At 37.6% G+C, this 15,473-nt stretch overlaps 1 protein-coding gene across 1 annotated transcript in view; it reads right to left on the reverse strand.

The window, feature by feature from the left end:
* Window positions 1-778: 778 nt before the first annotated feature.
* The window catches only part of OSBPL11 (oxysterol binding protein like 11), a 97,883-nt gene continuing 83,188 nt past the window's right edge, over window positions 779-15,473 (reverse strand). Inside the window, exons 12-13 of the mRNA XM_059391130.1 lie at window positions 6,451-6,604; window positions 779-2,461 (exon numbers count right to left, since the gene is read on the reverse strand). Coding sequence (XP_059247113.1) covers window positions 2,396-2,461; window positions 6,451-6,604 — 220 coding nt within the window. The 3' untranslated portion in view covers window positions 779-2,395. The remainder of the gene's footprint in view (window positions 2,462-6,450; window positions 6,605-15,473) is intronic.

The raw sequence follows: 15,473 nt of genomic DNA on the forward strand, positions 1-15,473 counted from the left end.
TAAAAGAGAGAGATACAAATAAGTAGCTACTGCTATAAAGGCTCCTTTCTCTGGCCAGGTGTCAACAAGGTGTGAATAGAAAAATGAAACAAAAAAGGCCTCTTATCTCTATCTAGTAGATAAACTACAGTGGGAAGTCAAGAAGACAGAGACAAAGTAATTACCCAAAAGTAGTAGTATTTCAGGGTGCCTGGGTGGCTCAGTGGGTTAAGCCTCTGCCTTTGGCTCAGGTCATGATCTCAGGGTCCTGGGATTTAGCCCCACATCAGGCTCTCTGCTCAGCACGGAGCCTGCTTCCCCCTCTTTCTCTGCCTACCTGTAATTTCTCTCTGTCAAATAAATAAATAAAATATTTTTTAAAAATTCACTATTTAAAAAAAAGTAGTATTATTTCACTCTTGTCAAAGAAGCAACCCATTATCATGAGATTTCAATTACTCGTAAATGTATTGTTTTCCTGAAGAATTTTTAAAATTGTATTTCAATATTTCTTAAAATGGCTCAGCAATTCAAAGAAATAAATGGGTGTTCAAGTGGCTCAAAGAACAAAACAAAATCACTAGTTTAATTTTACATTCTTGCTCTATTTCTAGTATATTTAAATTAAACATTTTAGTTTTTAAAAACTCTTATTGAATTTATTTCCTTTTCTCCCTAAGAGATTCTTGAAAATAAGAATGTAAAGAGAAAAATCAATATCCCTCTCATATGAACAAGGTGCTAACTCTACTAAATATAAACTTTCTATTTCTCTCCATTCATAAAACAGACAAAGGCATTATTATTCTCTAGTTTTATTATTTTTCAATCTTCCCAACACATGAACTATAACTCATTTTGATATTTTTCAGTGCATTTCACAGCAAAAATGAACAAGGGAATCATTAAAATGGTTGTACATAAACCAGTTATTTTCTTAGAATTTACAGTTTGTTGAAAAAAATTATTGTTTTGCTGTTTTCATCCTATCAACCCCTTCAATAAAACACAATTTATCAGAGCACAAAGCTTAAACTTATTATGATGATGCAAGAGATACAGCCACCTAACAGGGCTGATGCATAACAGGTATGTTACACACACTGATTGGAAGACCACATCAGAAGAAACAGAGTAAGGCACCACTCTTGGAAAATTAAGGTAGCTTGCAGTAACAAGTGTTGAGCACCATAAGTAGGTGCTCAATAAATACTTGAATGAATGACAAAAGCCATAATTAGCACTATCCTTTTAATTGCCAGCAATTCTTCAACCTCAATAAAATACTTATTTAAAAAAAAGATTTGCACCTGAATACAACTTCCTGATAACTTTTTATTTCTTATTCTTTCTTCAGCATTTGAGTTTCCTTGAAAAGAGAACCACACCATACATGCACTCAGCCACATACACAACTTCTGAATTACTGACAAATATGAATAGTTGGTTTAAATTTGAGTGAACAGAGGTAAGATGAAGCATACTTATCCAGAGGGATAGCACATAATACTGGGTATTAACCTACGAGTGAAAAAAAGGTAAGGAAAAAGTAACAGTTTTATTCTTTAATGTTTGCTATGTTCTTTAATGCCTCAGTTCTTGAGAAAGGCCAAAATCTCATCATATTGACATGAACACATTTAAAAAAATTGTCTCTCAAGTGTAGTATTTAATAAAACTAGGTACTGAAAAACTGTTCTGAAATTTTTCAAGTCAATGTTGTTTTCAAGTATATTAAAATGCTCAGAAGAAAAAATCCTCCATGGTTATAATTCTAATCAATTTATAAATATACTTTTTAAAAGAGAGTTCCAACAGAGGTGGAGAATGGATAAGCTCCTCAGACACAGGCACACAGTCTCTTGGAAGGAACAGAATGCCTTGTTACTACAACCTGGTTGATTTTTTTAACACTGATTTCAGGCACAATGGCTGAATCCACTTCTGGGTCATCGTCCTCCTCCTCCTCTTGAGTTTGTAAGAGTAGTGAATACTTCAGTTACTGACAGAAAGCAACACACAAACTCTGATAGAGACTTCACTTCTCACTATAAAGAAATCAAAATCACTGAGTTCTCACTGTTGTGTGTGTCTTGCTGCCCCCCTGCAAAGACAGGGGATTCGAACTGAACTTTAGGAGCGGGGACTGGATAAAAGATTAATCACCTAACAATTCCCGTGAAAGGTTTTTAGATGATATTGCTCGTGTCATGTGAACAGGTTGGTGAGAGGCCCATCGTGCTTCTTCAACACTTTGGTCTTGCTGCCGTTCTACGGTGCCTTCACAGGTACATTCGTGTTCAGCTAGATTCAGTCTGTGCGATTAGGAAGCAGGTCACTCAGTGCAATGACTCCATTCTGGGAGGGTTTAGGGTAAACAGAGAAGTTCATTTGGTCGAGTCTTAGATAGCGTGTGTCACTCTGCTGGTTGTGCTGTTGGGATTAGTTTCCAAAGGGGTTTATGATAAACCCAGCCATCACCCTGAAATAAGCAAAAAGTGTATTAAAGAACGGTTCCTCTAATAGTTTCACAATCGGTGACCAAAACTAGAAGTAACACCTTCCCTGAGGTGGAATTCTATTCTCACATTTAAAAATAAGAATTTTTGTGACAGAGAAAAAAATCTGTGCTTAAGACATTACATGATACCAATGGTTTAGCTAGGATTAGGGGAGAAGTTCTGGTGGGGGCCCCTAGTTGATGCTCAATGATCACTTTATTTGCAGAATTCATTTGTAGCAATTCTGCCAGTTTTGCCAAGACGCTGCACACTGATGGGCACCAAGCAGGCAGAGCATAAAGAAATGGTCAAGGTACTAGCTGTTCTCTCTACCTCAACCAGCATCTCTAGTATCTGAGTACTGTGTCCTAGTTCTCTCCTGACTCTATTCCCATTAGTTTTCTCTGGCTCCTGTGAACAGAAAGATACCGCAAGAAGATAAAAGCTAACAGTCAGAGAATGAACTAGAACCAGGGGAATACCAAGTGAGGAAAAGAAACCCATGAAGCTATATACTGGGGGTGCAGGACTTGATAAAGATTACCTGAGTTCTGTGTTCACAGGACTAGGTGAAGTAACACATCCTTAATGCATACTTCCTTCAGTTTACTTGTATTAAAAATTTTCTTAAAAATTTAAATACATGTAGGGCACCTGGATGGCTCAGTGGATTAAGCCGCTGCCTTTGGCTCAGGTCATGATCTCAGAGTCCTGGGATCGAGTCTCGTGCATCAGGCTCTCTGCTCAGCAGGGAGCCTGCTTCCCTTCCTCTCTCTCTGCCTGCCTCTCTGCCTACTTGTGATCTCTGTCAAATAAATAAATGAAATCTTAAAAAAAAAATTTAAATACATGTATTTTATCTTGTTCCTAAAATGACTTGAGGCTGGCAATTACTTGGTTTCTAGTGACAAGGACTCATTCTCTCCTTGACTACATTTCAGTTGGACTACTTTGAGCTCTCTTCTCGACTAGGCCTCAACCATGGCCTACTGAGCTCAATTTTAGCAAAGAATTCTGATAAGCCAGTTAGCCAAGTATCCCCCGACCCCAAATCCTTGATTTTGAAACTCTTGTTTTCCTACCCTTGATATGTAATCAAGTTCCTCTCTCCCCACCCCAATCCTTGATATCTAACCAAGATTCTTTTTTCTACTCACTCCCTCACATTTCCACTTATCCCTGTACTCAGCGCTGAGTTCAATTCCTCTTCTCTATTACAATAGTCCTGAATGAAAATTTTCTTGATGTTTTTAGTAAGTATCAAAATAATTCTTCTTTAATAATAGCAACCATTAGGGGCATTTGGGTGGCTCAGTAGGTCAAGTGTTCTGCCTTTGGCTCAGGTCATGAATGTCAGGCTCCCTACTGAGCGAGAGGAGTCTGCTTCTTCCTTTCCCTCTGCTGCTCCCCCTCATGCTCTCTTTCTCCCTTGCTCTCAAATAAGTAAGTCTTTAAAAAAAATAATAGCAACCATTAGATTGTTTATATTAAATCACCTGGTTGGTAATTCTCAACTCCTTTAGTACTGTTCTTTGAAAAAGATGTCAATTAATTACATCACAGAATGCCAGATTGGTATATCTCCAAGAATAAACGAGAAGTCTCAACTTTACATGTCATGTTCTTAGCAAGAATTAGGGTGCTTATCTTTTAAAATTTCATTAGTTGTTATTTTTCTTTTTTTTAAGATTTTATTTTTGAGGAATTTCTACACCCAACACAGGGTTCAAACTCACAACCCTGAGATCAAGAGCTGCATGCTCTACTGAGCTGGCCAGGCGCCACTATATCTTTTAGCCATTATAGCCCCCTGCTCTCGACTCCCAGAGTTCACTTTTAATGATTTACAGAAGTCCTCCTTTAGAAATTCTCCTCCTAGAATCTACTCCTGGTATATCTGCCTTTTTTTTTTTTTTTTAATTTTATTTATTTATTTGACAGACAGAGATCTCAAGCAGGCAGAGAGATAGGCAGAGTGAGAGAGGAAGAAGCAGGCTCCCCGTGGAGCAGAGAGCCTGATGTGGGGCTCCATCCCAGGACCCTGGGATCATGACCTGAGCTGAAGGCAGAGGCTTTAACCCACTGAGCCACCCAGGCACCCCTATCTGCCTTCTTTGAAATGAAAAAAAAATCCAAAGCTACCGGACTATAACATTGAGTAATAACAACAAAGTTTTATTTTTTCATATAAAAGACTAATGTGAAGTATTTTTCCCTTTATTATTCCTATCCATGAAAATGGCCAGTATTTTTTTTTTTTTTACGATTTTATTTATATATTTGACAGAGAGAGACACAGCAAGAGAGGGAGCACAAGTAGGGGGAGGAGGAGAGGAAGAAGCAGGCTTCCCACTGAGCAAGGAGCCTGATGCGGGGCTCGATCCCAGGACCCGGAGATCATGACCTGAGCTGAAGGCAGACGTTTAACCGACTGAGTCACCCAGGTGCCCCGGACAGTATTCTTAATACTCAAAAATTAGAAAAATAAAGGTAATGAAGCCACTATAATAAACTATGGACTTTTAGGGTTAATAACTATGCAAAAATCAACATCAAATTACTTTTGGCAAAGTCCTCCTGATGGACCAATATTAAAATTCAGTGGACTTTAGACGTGTTTATTGACAAGAGAACATTTTTTTCTCTCTTTTAAAAATATTTTACTTATTGGGACGCCTGGGTGGCTCAGTTGGTTAGGCAGCTGCCTTTGGCTCGGGTCATGATCCCAGCGTCCTGGGATCGAGTCCCACATCGGGCTCCTTGCTCAGCAGGGAGCCTGCTTCTCCCTCTGCCTCTGCCTGCCATTCTGTCTGCCTGTGCTCGCTCCCCCCCACCTCTGATAAATAAATAAAATCTTTTAAAAAAAAATTTTACTTATCTATTTTTAGAGACAAAGGGAGAAAGAGAGAGCACCTGCAGTGGGGAGGGACAGAGGGACAAACAGACTCCCCGCTGAGCAGAGAGTCCAATGCGGGACTCAATCCCAGGAACCTGGGATCATGACCGGAGCTGAAGGCAGATGCTTAACTGACTGAGCCACCCAGGTACCCTTTTATTTTCTCCACCCAACGTGGAGCTCAAATTCACAACCCCGAGATCAAGGGTTGTGTGTTCTTCTGACTGCGCCAGCCAGGCAGCCTGACAAGAAAACTTTTTTTGGCCTCAGCTCTGGTCCACTATTCACCTTTCTCTGAGTTCTACCAGAAAGTAATAAACAAAACAAGACAAAACAAAACAAAAATCTTTAAATTTAGATAAGATTCCATAAATCATTTAATCCAGCTGCAAAATCAGTGCATCAAAGTCTTCCATGTAAGCCATGGTCTCATATAGGACTAATGATGCATTACTATAAAATGTACTCCCTTATTATTGGATATATTTGATTGTTGTATAATTCCTTCTTATTCTAAACTCAAAATTCCTGGTAGGGTAGGCCTAACTCAGAACTGCTATACAAACTGATAAAAAATTTCTACAAGATAAAGCATACACATATCTGAAGAAGATTACAACAAATGGCCCTAATTTTCGGTTTTCTAGGCTAAACACCCTACTTTATTCTTTTTTCCTTAAATGTCAAGATTCCAGCCACTTCATTACCCTTTGTATAGCTATTTAAGTTTCTCATGTCTCCCCTTAAAATGTGGTCTCTGGAAGTAAACAAAGAGTTTCAGTGTTTTTCAAAAGGTAATAAATTATAAATTGTATCCTCTATTACTGTGATTGAGATTATGTTATTAGCATTTTTGTTTCTGACCAATTTAATCCTGAAATCTACCTCATCTGAACTGCTGCTAAACTATTTTACCTTGGCAAACTGTGAAAAGCTCATGAAAAAGCTCCTCGTTAAGCTGGACTAGTTTCAGAAATAAAGATGTATAAGTGATAACAATTCAAGAAAGCCTAATAAGCTAAAGTCCTCACTAAGTAGATAATGAGTTTTAGTCTGAAGACACGTAGGACAAACCTCTTTAATAAAATACTTGGTTTTCCAGGGTGTGCCTGTTTCAGTTCGATGCCTTTCTTCAGTCCTCTGGCGTTCTTCCAAGGTACGTTTATGCTCCGTGGCTTTATCAATTTCAGATTCCCTCAGAGAGTCTGTCACATTTTTCCACAATCGCCTAAAATCAGAAAAGCCACAGATCTTACAAGCATTCTTTAAAAAAAAGATAATAGAACTGATACCCTTGGAATTAAAAGTAATTTAAAAAAACTTTGTCTCCTGATTCAGATATATAGTTTCATGTATATGAGTTACGAAACCATGGAATAATACTATGGTGCTGATATTGATGTCCAAGATGCCGCTCCTTTTGCTTTTTCTTTTCAAATAAAAAATAGTTTGTATTATATAAAGTAATAGATTTTTATTTTTAAGACACTTAGGAATTAATAAGCAAAAAGATAAATAAATTTTTTAAAAGCTGAAAGTTTAGAGACTTCTACTTCTGGACATGATAAGAATGTGGGGACCAGACTTAATCCTCCTGCCTTTAATCAGCTAGGAAACCAGACAAAATATATTGAAACAATGGAGACTACAGATATTGAGCAAAAGGCAAGTACAGGACAGTGATTCCTGAGAGTAGGAAATAGATAAGGAGAGTCCTACGGGTGCTCCAACTCACTGGCTAGAGTTTATTGGCACAGCAGAAGAAGGAAAGCTCAACTAACTCCAAGCAAGAGAAAACTGCCCAGACAACTCTTTGGGAGAAAGAACAGTCTGTTCAACAAATGGCGCTGGGACAAACGGATATCTAAAAGCAAAAAGAGGACCTCAGACCCTTACCTCAAAAGGAAACTTTTACAAGAACACACAGGAGAAAATCTCTGAGGCCGGGTTAGGCAAAGATTTCCTAGATACAATACCCTACTCCATAAAAGAAAACATCGACAATCTTATCTCAAAAAAATTAAAACCTTTTACTGAAAAATACTCACTACAAAAATTTTAAAATAAGGAACAGACAAGGAGAAAATATTTTCAAAACACATATCCAATAAAGGATTTGTATTTAGAATTCAAAGAATTCCTGCAACCCAAGAGGACAATCACACATTTCACCAAACAAGATAAACAAATGTGTAATTAATTAGCACATGAAAATATGTTCAACATCATTAGTCATTTGGAATATGCAAATTAAAACCATAATAAGACTATTTCACACCACCTAAAAGGAGTAGATGGGTATAAGGTAGGCAATAACAAATGTTGATAAGGATGTATGTGGAGAACTGGCACACTTCTACATTGCTGGCAGGAGTGTAAAGTGGTGTAGCCACTTAGGAAAATAGTTCGGCAGTTTCCTGGAAAGTTAAATGTAAAACTTCCAGACAATCCAGCAATTAACATTTCAGATATTTACCCAGAGAAATGAAAACATAGCCACCCAAACAAGAATGTTCATAGTGGTATTAATCATCATAGTCCAAAACTGTCAATGTCCACCAGCTGGTGAAGGGATAGACAGACAGAATGTGGTTCCATATGATGGAACACTATTCAGCAATATAAAAAATGAGCTACTGATACATGTTGTATCTTAGATGAACCTCAAAAACACTATGCTAAGTGAAAGAAGCCAGGCACAAGATATCACATATTATATATTCCATTTATCTGAAGTATCCAGAAAAAACACATTTATAGACAAAAGTAGGTTCCCTGAGAATGGGGATGGGAATGGAATGGACATTAGCTATAAATGGGAATAAGGGTCTTATGGGATGCTAAAGGTTGTGAAACTGATTTATGGTGATGACTGCATTGCTCAAGAAAGTTGCTAAAAATCACTTATATATAAACTTGAAACAGGTGAATTTTATAATATGTAAAATATATCTTGATAAAGTTTTTAAGTATTAAAGCAGAACTTTTAGTATTAAAAAAGCAGAGTTTTAGTATTAAAGCAGAATTCAAAGCAAGAACTATCACCAGGGGAGCGCCTGTCATTGGTATCTGCCTTTGGCTCGCGTCATGATCCCAGGGTCCTGGGAACGAGTCCGGCATCAGGCTTTCTGCTCCATGGGAGGTCCTCTCCCACTCCCCCTGCTTGTGCTCTCTGCCCTCTCCCGCAGTGTCTCTGTCAAATAAGTAAATAAAATCTTAAAAAAAAAAAAGAAAAGAAAAGAAAAGAAAGCTATCGCCAGGGATAAAGAAGATCATTTCATAATGATCAGAGTTCAGTGCATTAAGGGGACATACAATCCCAAATGTGTTGTCCCTACCACAGAGCTTCAAATAACATAAAGCCTTAGACAACTATGAAGAGAAATATGCAATTATAATTGGTAATTTCAATAACTGACCTCAACTGATGAAACAAATACACAGAAAATTAGTAAAACAAAGAGTACTAGAAAAATACTATCAACCCAGTTGAGCTAATTGGTATTTACAGAGTACTGTCACCTAAATCAACTGAATACACACTCTTGTCAAGTGCCCACGAAATGTTTACCAAGACAGAATGTATTCAGGGTTATAAAACAAATCTCAATAAAATCTGAAGGACTAAAACCATACCAAGTATATCCTTGGCCAAAATTAAGTTAAACTAAAAATGAATAGTGGGACGAAAGCTGGGAATTTTCCAAATATTTGGATATTAAATAACACATTACTAAATAACTTCATGAGTCCCCCCCGCCAAAAAAAAAAATCAAAGGAAAATCAGGAAACACATACCAAAAGTTTGAAATAGCTAAAGTAGGCTTAGAGAGAAATATATTAAATATTTATATTAGGAAAGAAGAAGAAATCGGTCTAATGAGGGGTCAAACTATGGCTGGCTACCCAAATTTTTATTATAACACAGCGGTGTCTATCCTTTCAAGGTCTGTGGCTGCTTTCATGCTTCAGTGGCAGAGCTGAGTAGTTGTAGTAGAGACTATCTCGCCCACTAGGCTTAAAATATTTACTCTCTGGGCTTTTATAGAAAAGTTCGCTGATCCCTGACCTAAGTTTCCCTTTTAAGAAACTAGAAAAAGGAAGAGCAAATGATGTACCAAGCATAAAAGAGGAAATAAAAGAGCAGAAATCAATGAATAACAAAATAGAAATATAGACAAAAAGCAATGAAATAAAAACTGGCTCTTTGAGTAAAATTAATAATTCTTTAATAAATAATCCTTAATAAAAATCTTTAAACCCATTGATAGGAAAAGAAAATATTACCAACATAAAGAATGAAAGCGGGACATCACTATAGAGATCCTACACACATTCAAGGAAAACTAAGGAATTATTATAAACTATATGTCAATAAATTTGACAAACTAGATGTAGGTGAAATTAATCAATTCCTTAAAAGACATAAACTACCAACCTTCAATTAAGACAACCTCACTATCCCTCTAAAGATAATGAATTATATAGAAATAAAATAAAAACTCTCTCAAAGAAAACAACAGACCAATATCCCCCATGAATGTAGATATAAAAAATTCTTAATAAAATTTTAGCGAAGAGAATCCAACAGTATCTCTCTCTTTTTTTTTTTTTTAAAGATTTTGGTTTTTTAAAATTATTTATTTGACAGAGATCACAAGTAGGCAGAGAGGCAGGCAGGGAGAGAGGGGGGAAGCAGGCTCCCCGCTGAGCAGAAGGCCAGATGCGGGGCTCGATCCCAGGACCCTGGGATCATGACCTGAGCCGAAAGCAGAGGCTTTAACCCACTGAGCCACCCAGGTGCCCCTCCAACAGTATCTCTTAAACATTTGTCTGCTTTAGTAATAGCTGGATTCTTACAAATGTTTCTACATTCAACCTGTTCTATTATTTTAGTTTAATTAAAAAAAGAAAAATCTAGGGGTGCCTGGGGGCTCAGTGGGTTAAGTGGCTGACTCCTGGTTTCTGCTCAGGTCATGATCTCAGGGACCTGGGATCAACACCTGCATTAGGCTCTGTGTTTCGTGTGGAATATGTTTGAGATCCTCTCTCTCCCTTTGCTCCTCCCACCCCACCAAGTGTGTGTGTATGCATTCTCTCTAAAATAAGTAACTTTAGGAAAAAAAAGTACACAGATGAAGGAAATCCACAGAGAATAAATGGTAACATTGGTGGCACTCTCTAGAAAATAATAAATAAAAATAAGTCTTAAGAAAATCTGGCCTCACATAGATACAGAGTTGGAAAAGAGAATATTTTAACATACTTCTCAAGTAATTTAATTCTTTGGTATTGTATTAAATTCACCAGGTGGTAGTTTTTTATTCTTATTTATGTATTTATTTACATAATCTTAACCAGGGTCTGTATTGCACAGAGAGCAATATGGGCCTCAATCTCACAACCCTCAGGTAGTGACTTGAGCCAAAACCAAAAGTCCAACATTTAACCAACTGACACACCTGGTTACCACACCAGGTGGTAGTTTTTTAAAAGTTGCCTGCAGTGTGGAAAATGAAAGATGTCAATTAATTTCTTATATTGTGCTACAAGGAAACTCATTGGTCTAACTGGCATCATGACTGGATTTTTCTTTTTTTTTTTTTAATTTAAATTTTAGGTAGCTAACACACAATGCAATGTTGGTTTCTAAATCAGAATTCAGTGATTCATCACTTAAATACAATATCCAGTGCTCATCATAACAAGCGCCCTCCTTAATACCCACCAACCTCCCTCCAACAACCCTCAATTTGTTCTTAGGAGTCTCTTATGGCATGTTTCGCTCATTCTTTTTTTTTTCTTTTCCCCTCTCTCATATGTTCATCTGTTTTCTTCCTTAAATTCCACATACGAAATTTTCCAAATTCTGATTTTTGTCTTGAAGCTTAAATAGTTTTTCCAGTTTAACTGAGATACAAATGACATACAGGACTGTTACATAAGTTTAAGATGTACAGCATAGTAAATTGACTTATATACACTGTGAAATACTTACCACACTGAGTTTCGTTAACATTCATCATTGCATATAAATAAAAAAGTTTTTTTCCCTTGTGATTAGAGTTCTAGGATCTACTCTTTTAACAGCTTTCAAATATACCACATGGCAATGTTAACCATAGTCATCATATTGTACACGACATCCCCTAGTACTTGTTTACCTTACAAATGGAAGTCTGTACCTTTTGATCACCCTTATCTAATTCTTCCACTGCCCAACCCCCACCTCTGGTAACCTCAAATCTGATCTATTTTCCATGAGGTTTTTATTTTGCCTAGATTACCTATAAGTACGATCATACAGTATTTGTCTTTCTGTGACTTATTTCATTTAGCATAATATCCTCAAGGTCCATCCACATTGTCACAAATGGCAGGATTTCCTTCCTTTTTATGGTTGAATATAATTCCGCTGTGTATATATACTACAACTTCTTTTCAAGTTAAAAAAAAACTTATTTAAAAATAATCTCTAGCCCCCACATGGGGCTCAAATTTACAACCCCAAGATCAAGAGTTACATGCTCTTCCAACTCAGCCAGCCAGGCGCCATATATACTACATATTCTTATCCATTCATCTGTTGACAGATACAAGTTGTTTCTGTTTATTTATCTACCTATTTACTTTCCACTTTCTCTTTTTTAAAAAAATTTTTTCACTTTATTTCTTCATCACGGTATTTCCCCCAACCCTCACCCACCTCCCCTCTTGGAACCATGAGTTTGTTTTTGTTTTTAAAGATTTTATTTATTTGACAGACAGAGAGAGATCACAACTAGGCAGAGAGGCAGACGGGGGGGGGGGGGGAAGCAGGCTCCCCGCCGAGCAGAGAGCCTGATGTGGGGCTCAATCCTAGGACCCTGGGATCATAACCAGAGTTGAAGGCAGAGGCTTTAACTCACTGAGCCACTCAGGTGCCCCTCATTTTGTTTTCTATAGCTGAAGAGTCCATTTCATGGTTTGTCTCTATTTTTCTCTCTGCTCATGTGTTTCGTTTCTTAAATTCCACATATATAAGATCATCATATATTTGTCTTTCTCTGACCTATTTAGCTTATTATACTTTCCAGTTCTATATACAACATTGCAAATGGCAACATTTTCTTCTTTTTTTTTTTTTTTTTTAAAGATTTTATTTATTTATTTGTCAGAGAGAGAGGGAGTGAACACGAGCACAGGCAGACAGAGTGGAAGGCAGAGTCAGAGGGAGAAGCAGGCTCCCTGCGGAGCAAGGAGCCCGATGTGGGACTCGATCCCAGGACGCTGGGATCATGACCTGAGCCGAAGGCAGCTGCTTAACCAACTGAGCCACCCAGGCGTCCCAACATTTTCTTCTTTTAATGGCTAAATAATATTCCTCTGTGTGTATGTGTGTGTATGTACCATACACACACAGTGGGTTAAAGCCTCTGCCTTCAGCTCAGGTCATGATCCCAGGGTCCCGGGATTGAGGTCCCCATCAGGCTCTCTGCTCAGTGGGCAGCCTGCTTACCCCTCTCTGTCTCTGCCTGCCTCTCCGCCTACTTGTGATCTCTCTCTCTTTGTCAAATAAATAAATAAAATCTTAGGGGTGCCTGGGGTGGCTCAGTGGTTAAATCCTCTGCCTTCAGCTCAGGTCATGATCTCAGGGTCCTGGGATCGAGCCCCGCATTGGGCTCTCTGCTCGGCAGGAAGCCTGCTTCCTCCCCTCTCTCTGCCTGCCTCTCTGCCTACTTGTGATCTCTGCCTGTCAAATAAATAAATAAAATCTTTAATAAATAAATACATAAAATCAATCTTAAAAAAAAAATATATATATATAGAGAGAGAGAGAGACAGAAATAATGCTCCTCTAAATATATACAGGAGCATGTATCCCTTCGAATTAGTGTTTTTGTACTTTGGGATAAATACCCAGTAGTGTGATTGCTGGATCATAGGATAGTTCTATTTTTAATTTTTTGAGGAACCTCCATACTATTTTCTACAGTGGCCGCATCAGTTTGCATTTCCACCAACACTGTAAGAGGGTGTCTTTTTCTCTACATCCTTGCCAACACCTGTTGTTGTATCAGTTCTTTATATACTTTGGATACTAACCCTTTATCAGAAATGTCATTTGCAAATATCTTCTTCCATTCTGTAATGTACCTTTTAGTTTTGTTGTGCAGAAACTTTTTTTATTTTGATGTAGTCCCAATAATCTACTTTGCTTTTATCTCTCTTACCTCAGGAGACACATCTAGAAAAATGTTGCTACAGCTGATGTCAGAGAAATTATTGCCTGTGTTCTCTCTATTCTAGGATTTTTATAGTTTCAGGTTTCACATTTAGGTCTTTAAGCCATATGTTGTTTCCATTTAAATTTTACTATTAGCAAAACATACTGTCCATTGTTTTTCTTGAAATGTCATGTTCATGTCATTAATTTGTGAGAAAAATGTCTGCCCAACATTGAATTAGAATAGTCATAGTTTGCCAATCATTCTTTTCTAATTTAAAAAATTCTTCTTAAAAGATTTTATTTATTTATCTGAGAGAGTGAGAGAACACAAGCAGGGGAAGCACCAGAAGCAGAAGCAGGCTCCCTACTGAGCAGGGAGCCCACTTCTCCCTCTGCCTGCTGCTCTCCATGCTTGTGCTCTCACTGTCTGTCAAATAAATAAAATCTTAAAAAAAAAAAAAAAAAAGAAGTGTTGTTTCATGAAAGCAGCAGTTAATTCAGCTTCTAACTCAAACAACTGCACAAGTGCTTTTCCTCCAGATAACCACCGTACTTCTCATTATCTACCACCAGCACTTTATGCATACTACCAATCTGTCAGGTAGACTATTAAAAAGATGAGTACTCAATTGTACTGACATAATAAAATTAACAATCTGTACTTTAAAAAAAAAAAAACATTTTATTTTTATTGAGAGAAAAAGAGAGAGAGCATGTGCAGAGGGAGGAGGAGAGAGAATCTCAAGCAGACATGCCAAATACAGAGCCCAGTGCTGGGCTCAGTCTCTCATGATCCTGAGATCATGACCTAAGCCAAAACCAAGAGTCAGAGGCTCAAGTGTGCCACCCAGGTGCCCTGGAACTTTTTAAAGGATATTAAAACAAAACAAAACAAAACAAAAAAAACAACAAAAAACCTGGCATCTTAAAAAAATGCAAGTACATGGGCAGTGAAGAATACAATGACTTCGTGTACAGTTGTGTGCCACTGCCATGATTAGTGTGAAGACTGGCAGTGCCACCCATCACCGCTTATGTACCACGAACCCAAGTGCCACAGAGTGAAAGAGCAAATAACATCTTAGCATTATTATGAAAATAAAATTCAACCTGAAAACCTCCTGAAACTCAAGGACAGCTGGGGGTCCACAGACTAAACCTGAATGAAGAACCTCTCCTTTTGAATCACTGTACTGTAAACCTAAAACTAGTTTCACATTCTGTTAACTATGCTGGAATTAAAATAAAATAAAAAGAACCTCTCCTTTAGGATAAATCCCTAGAAGAAAACGTTTCCCTCATCATTACTGTTTTGTTTCATGATACAATCTGAGTCTTTGGTTAATTATAAATGGTTAGATTTAATTATATAATTATATAATTATAAATGGCTTAGTTCTATTTATACAATCTTAAGATGTTTAATGCTTCCATTTATTCCATTTTTCTTTTTTTAAATTGATACAGCAATCCTTCCACAAGATATAAAATTTCAACAGTTCAAAGGGGATTCTGTGGGGCACCTGGGTGGTTTAGTCGTGAAGCGTCTGCCTTTAGCTCAGGTCACGATCCCAGAGTCCTGGGATCAAGTCCCAGATCAGGCTCCCTGCTCAGAGAGAAGTCTGCTTCTCCCTTTCTCTCTGCCCCTCCTCCCCCACCACTGATTCTCTCTCTTTCTCAAATAAATAAATAAATAAAATCTTTAAAAAAAATGAGGTGGGGAGGTTTCTATAAAAGGAAGTCTCTTTCCTATCCTAGATCCCAGTACTTCTCTCTAGAAGCAACCACTATGAACACATCTAGGAAACTTCATTTATTGCCAAAATACCCTCTAGGGAGGTTGTACCAACAGTATGAAAATGACTATTTGCTCACGTTTTGTCAAAGG

Source organism: Mustela nigripes, chromosome 2, assembly GCF_022355385.1.
Source record: "Mustela nigripes isolate SB6536 chromosome 2, MUSNIG.SB6536, whole genome shotgun sequence".
Classification (NCBI taxonomy): domain Eukaryota; kingdom Metazoa; phylum Chordata; class Mammalia; order Carnivora; family Mustelidae; genus Mustela; species Mustela nigripes.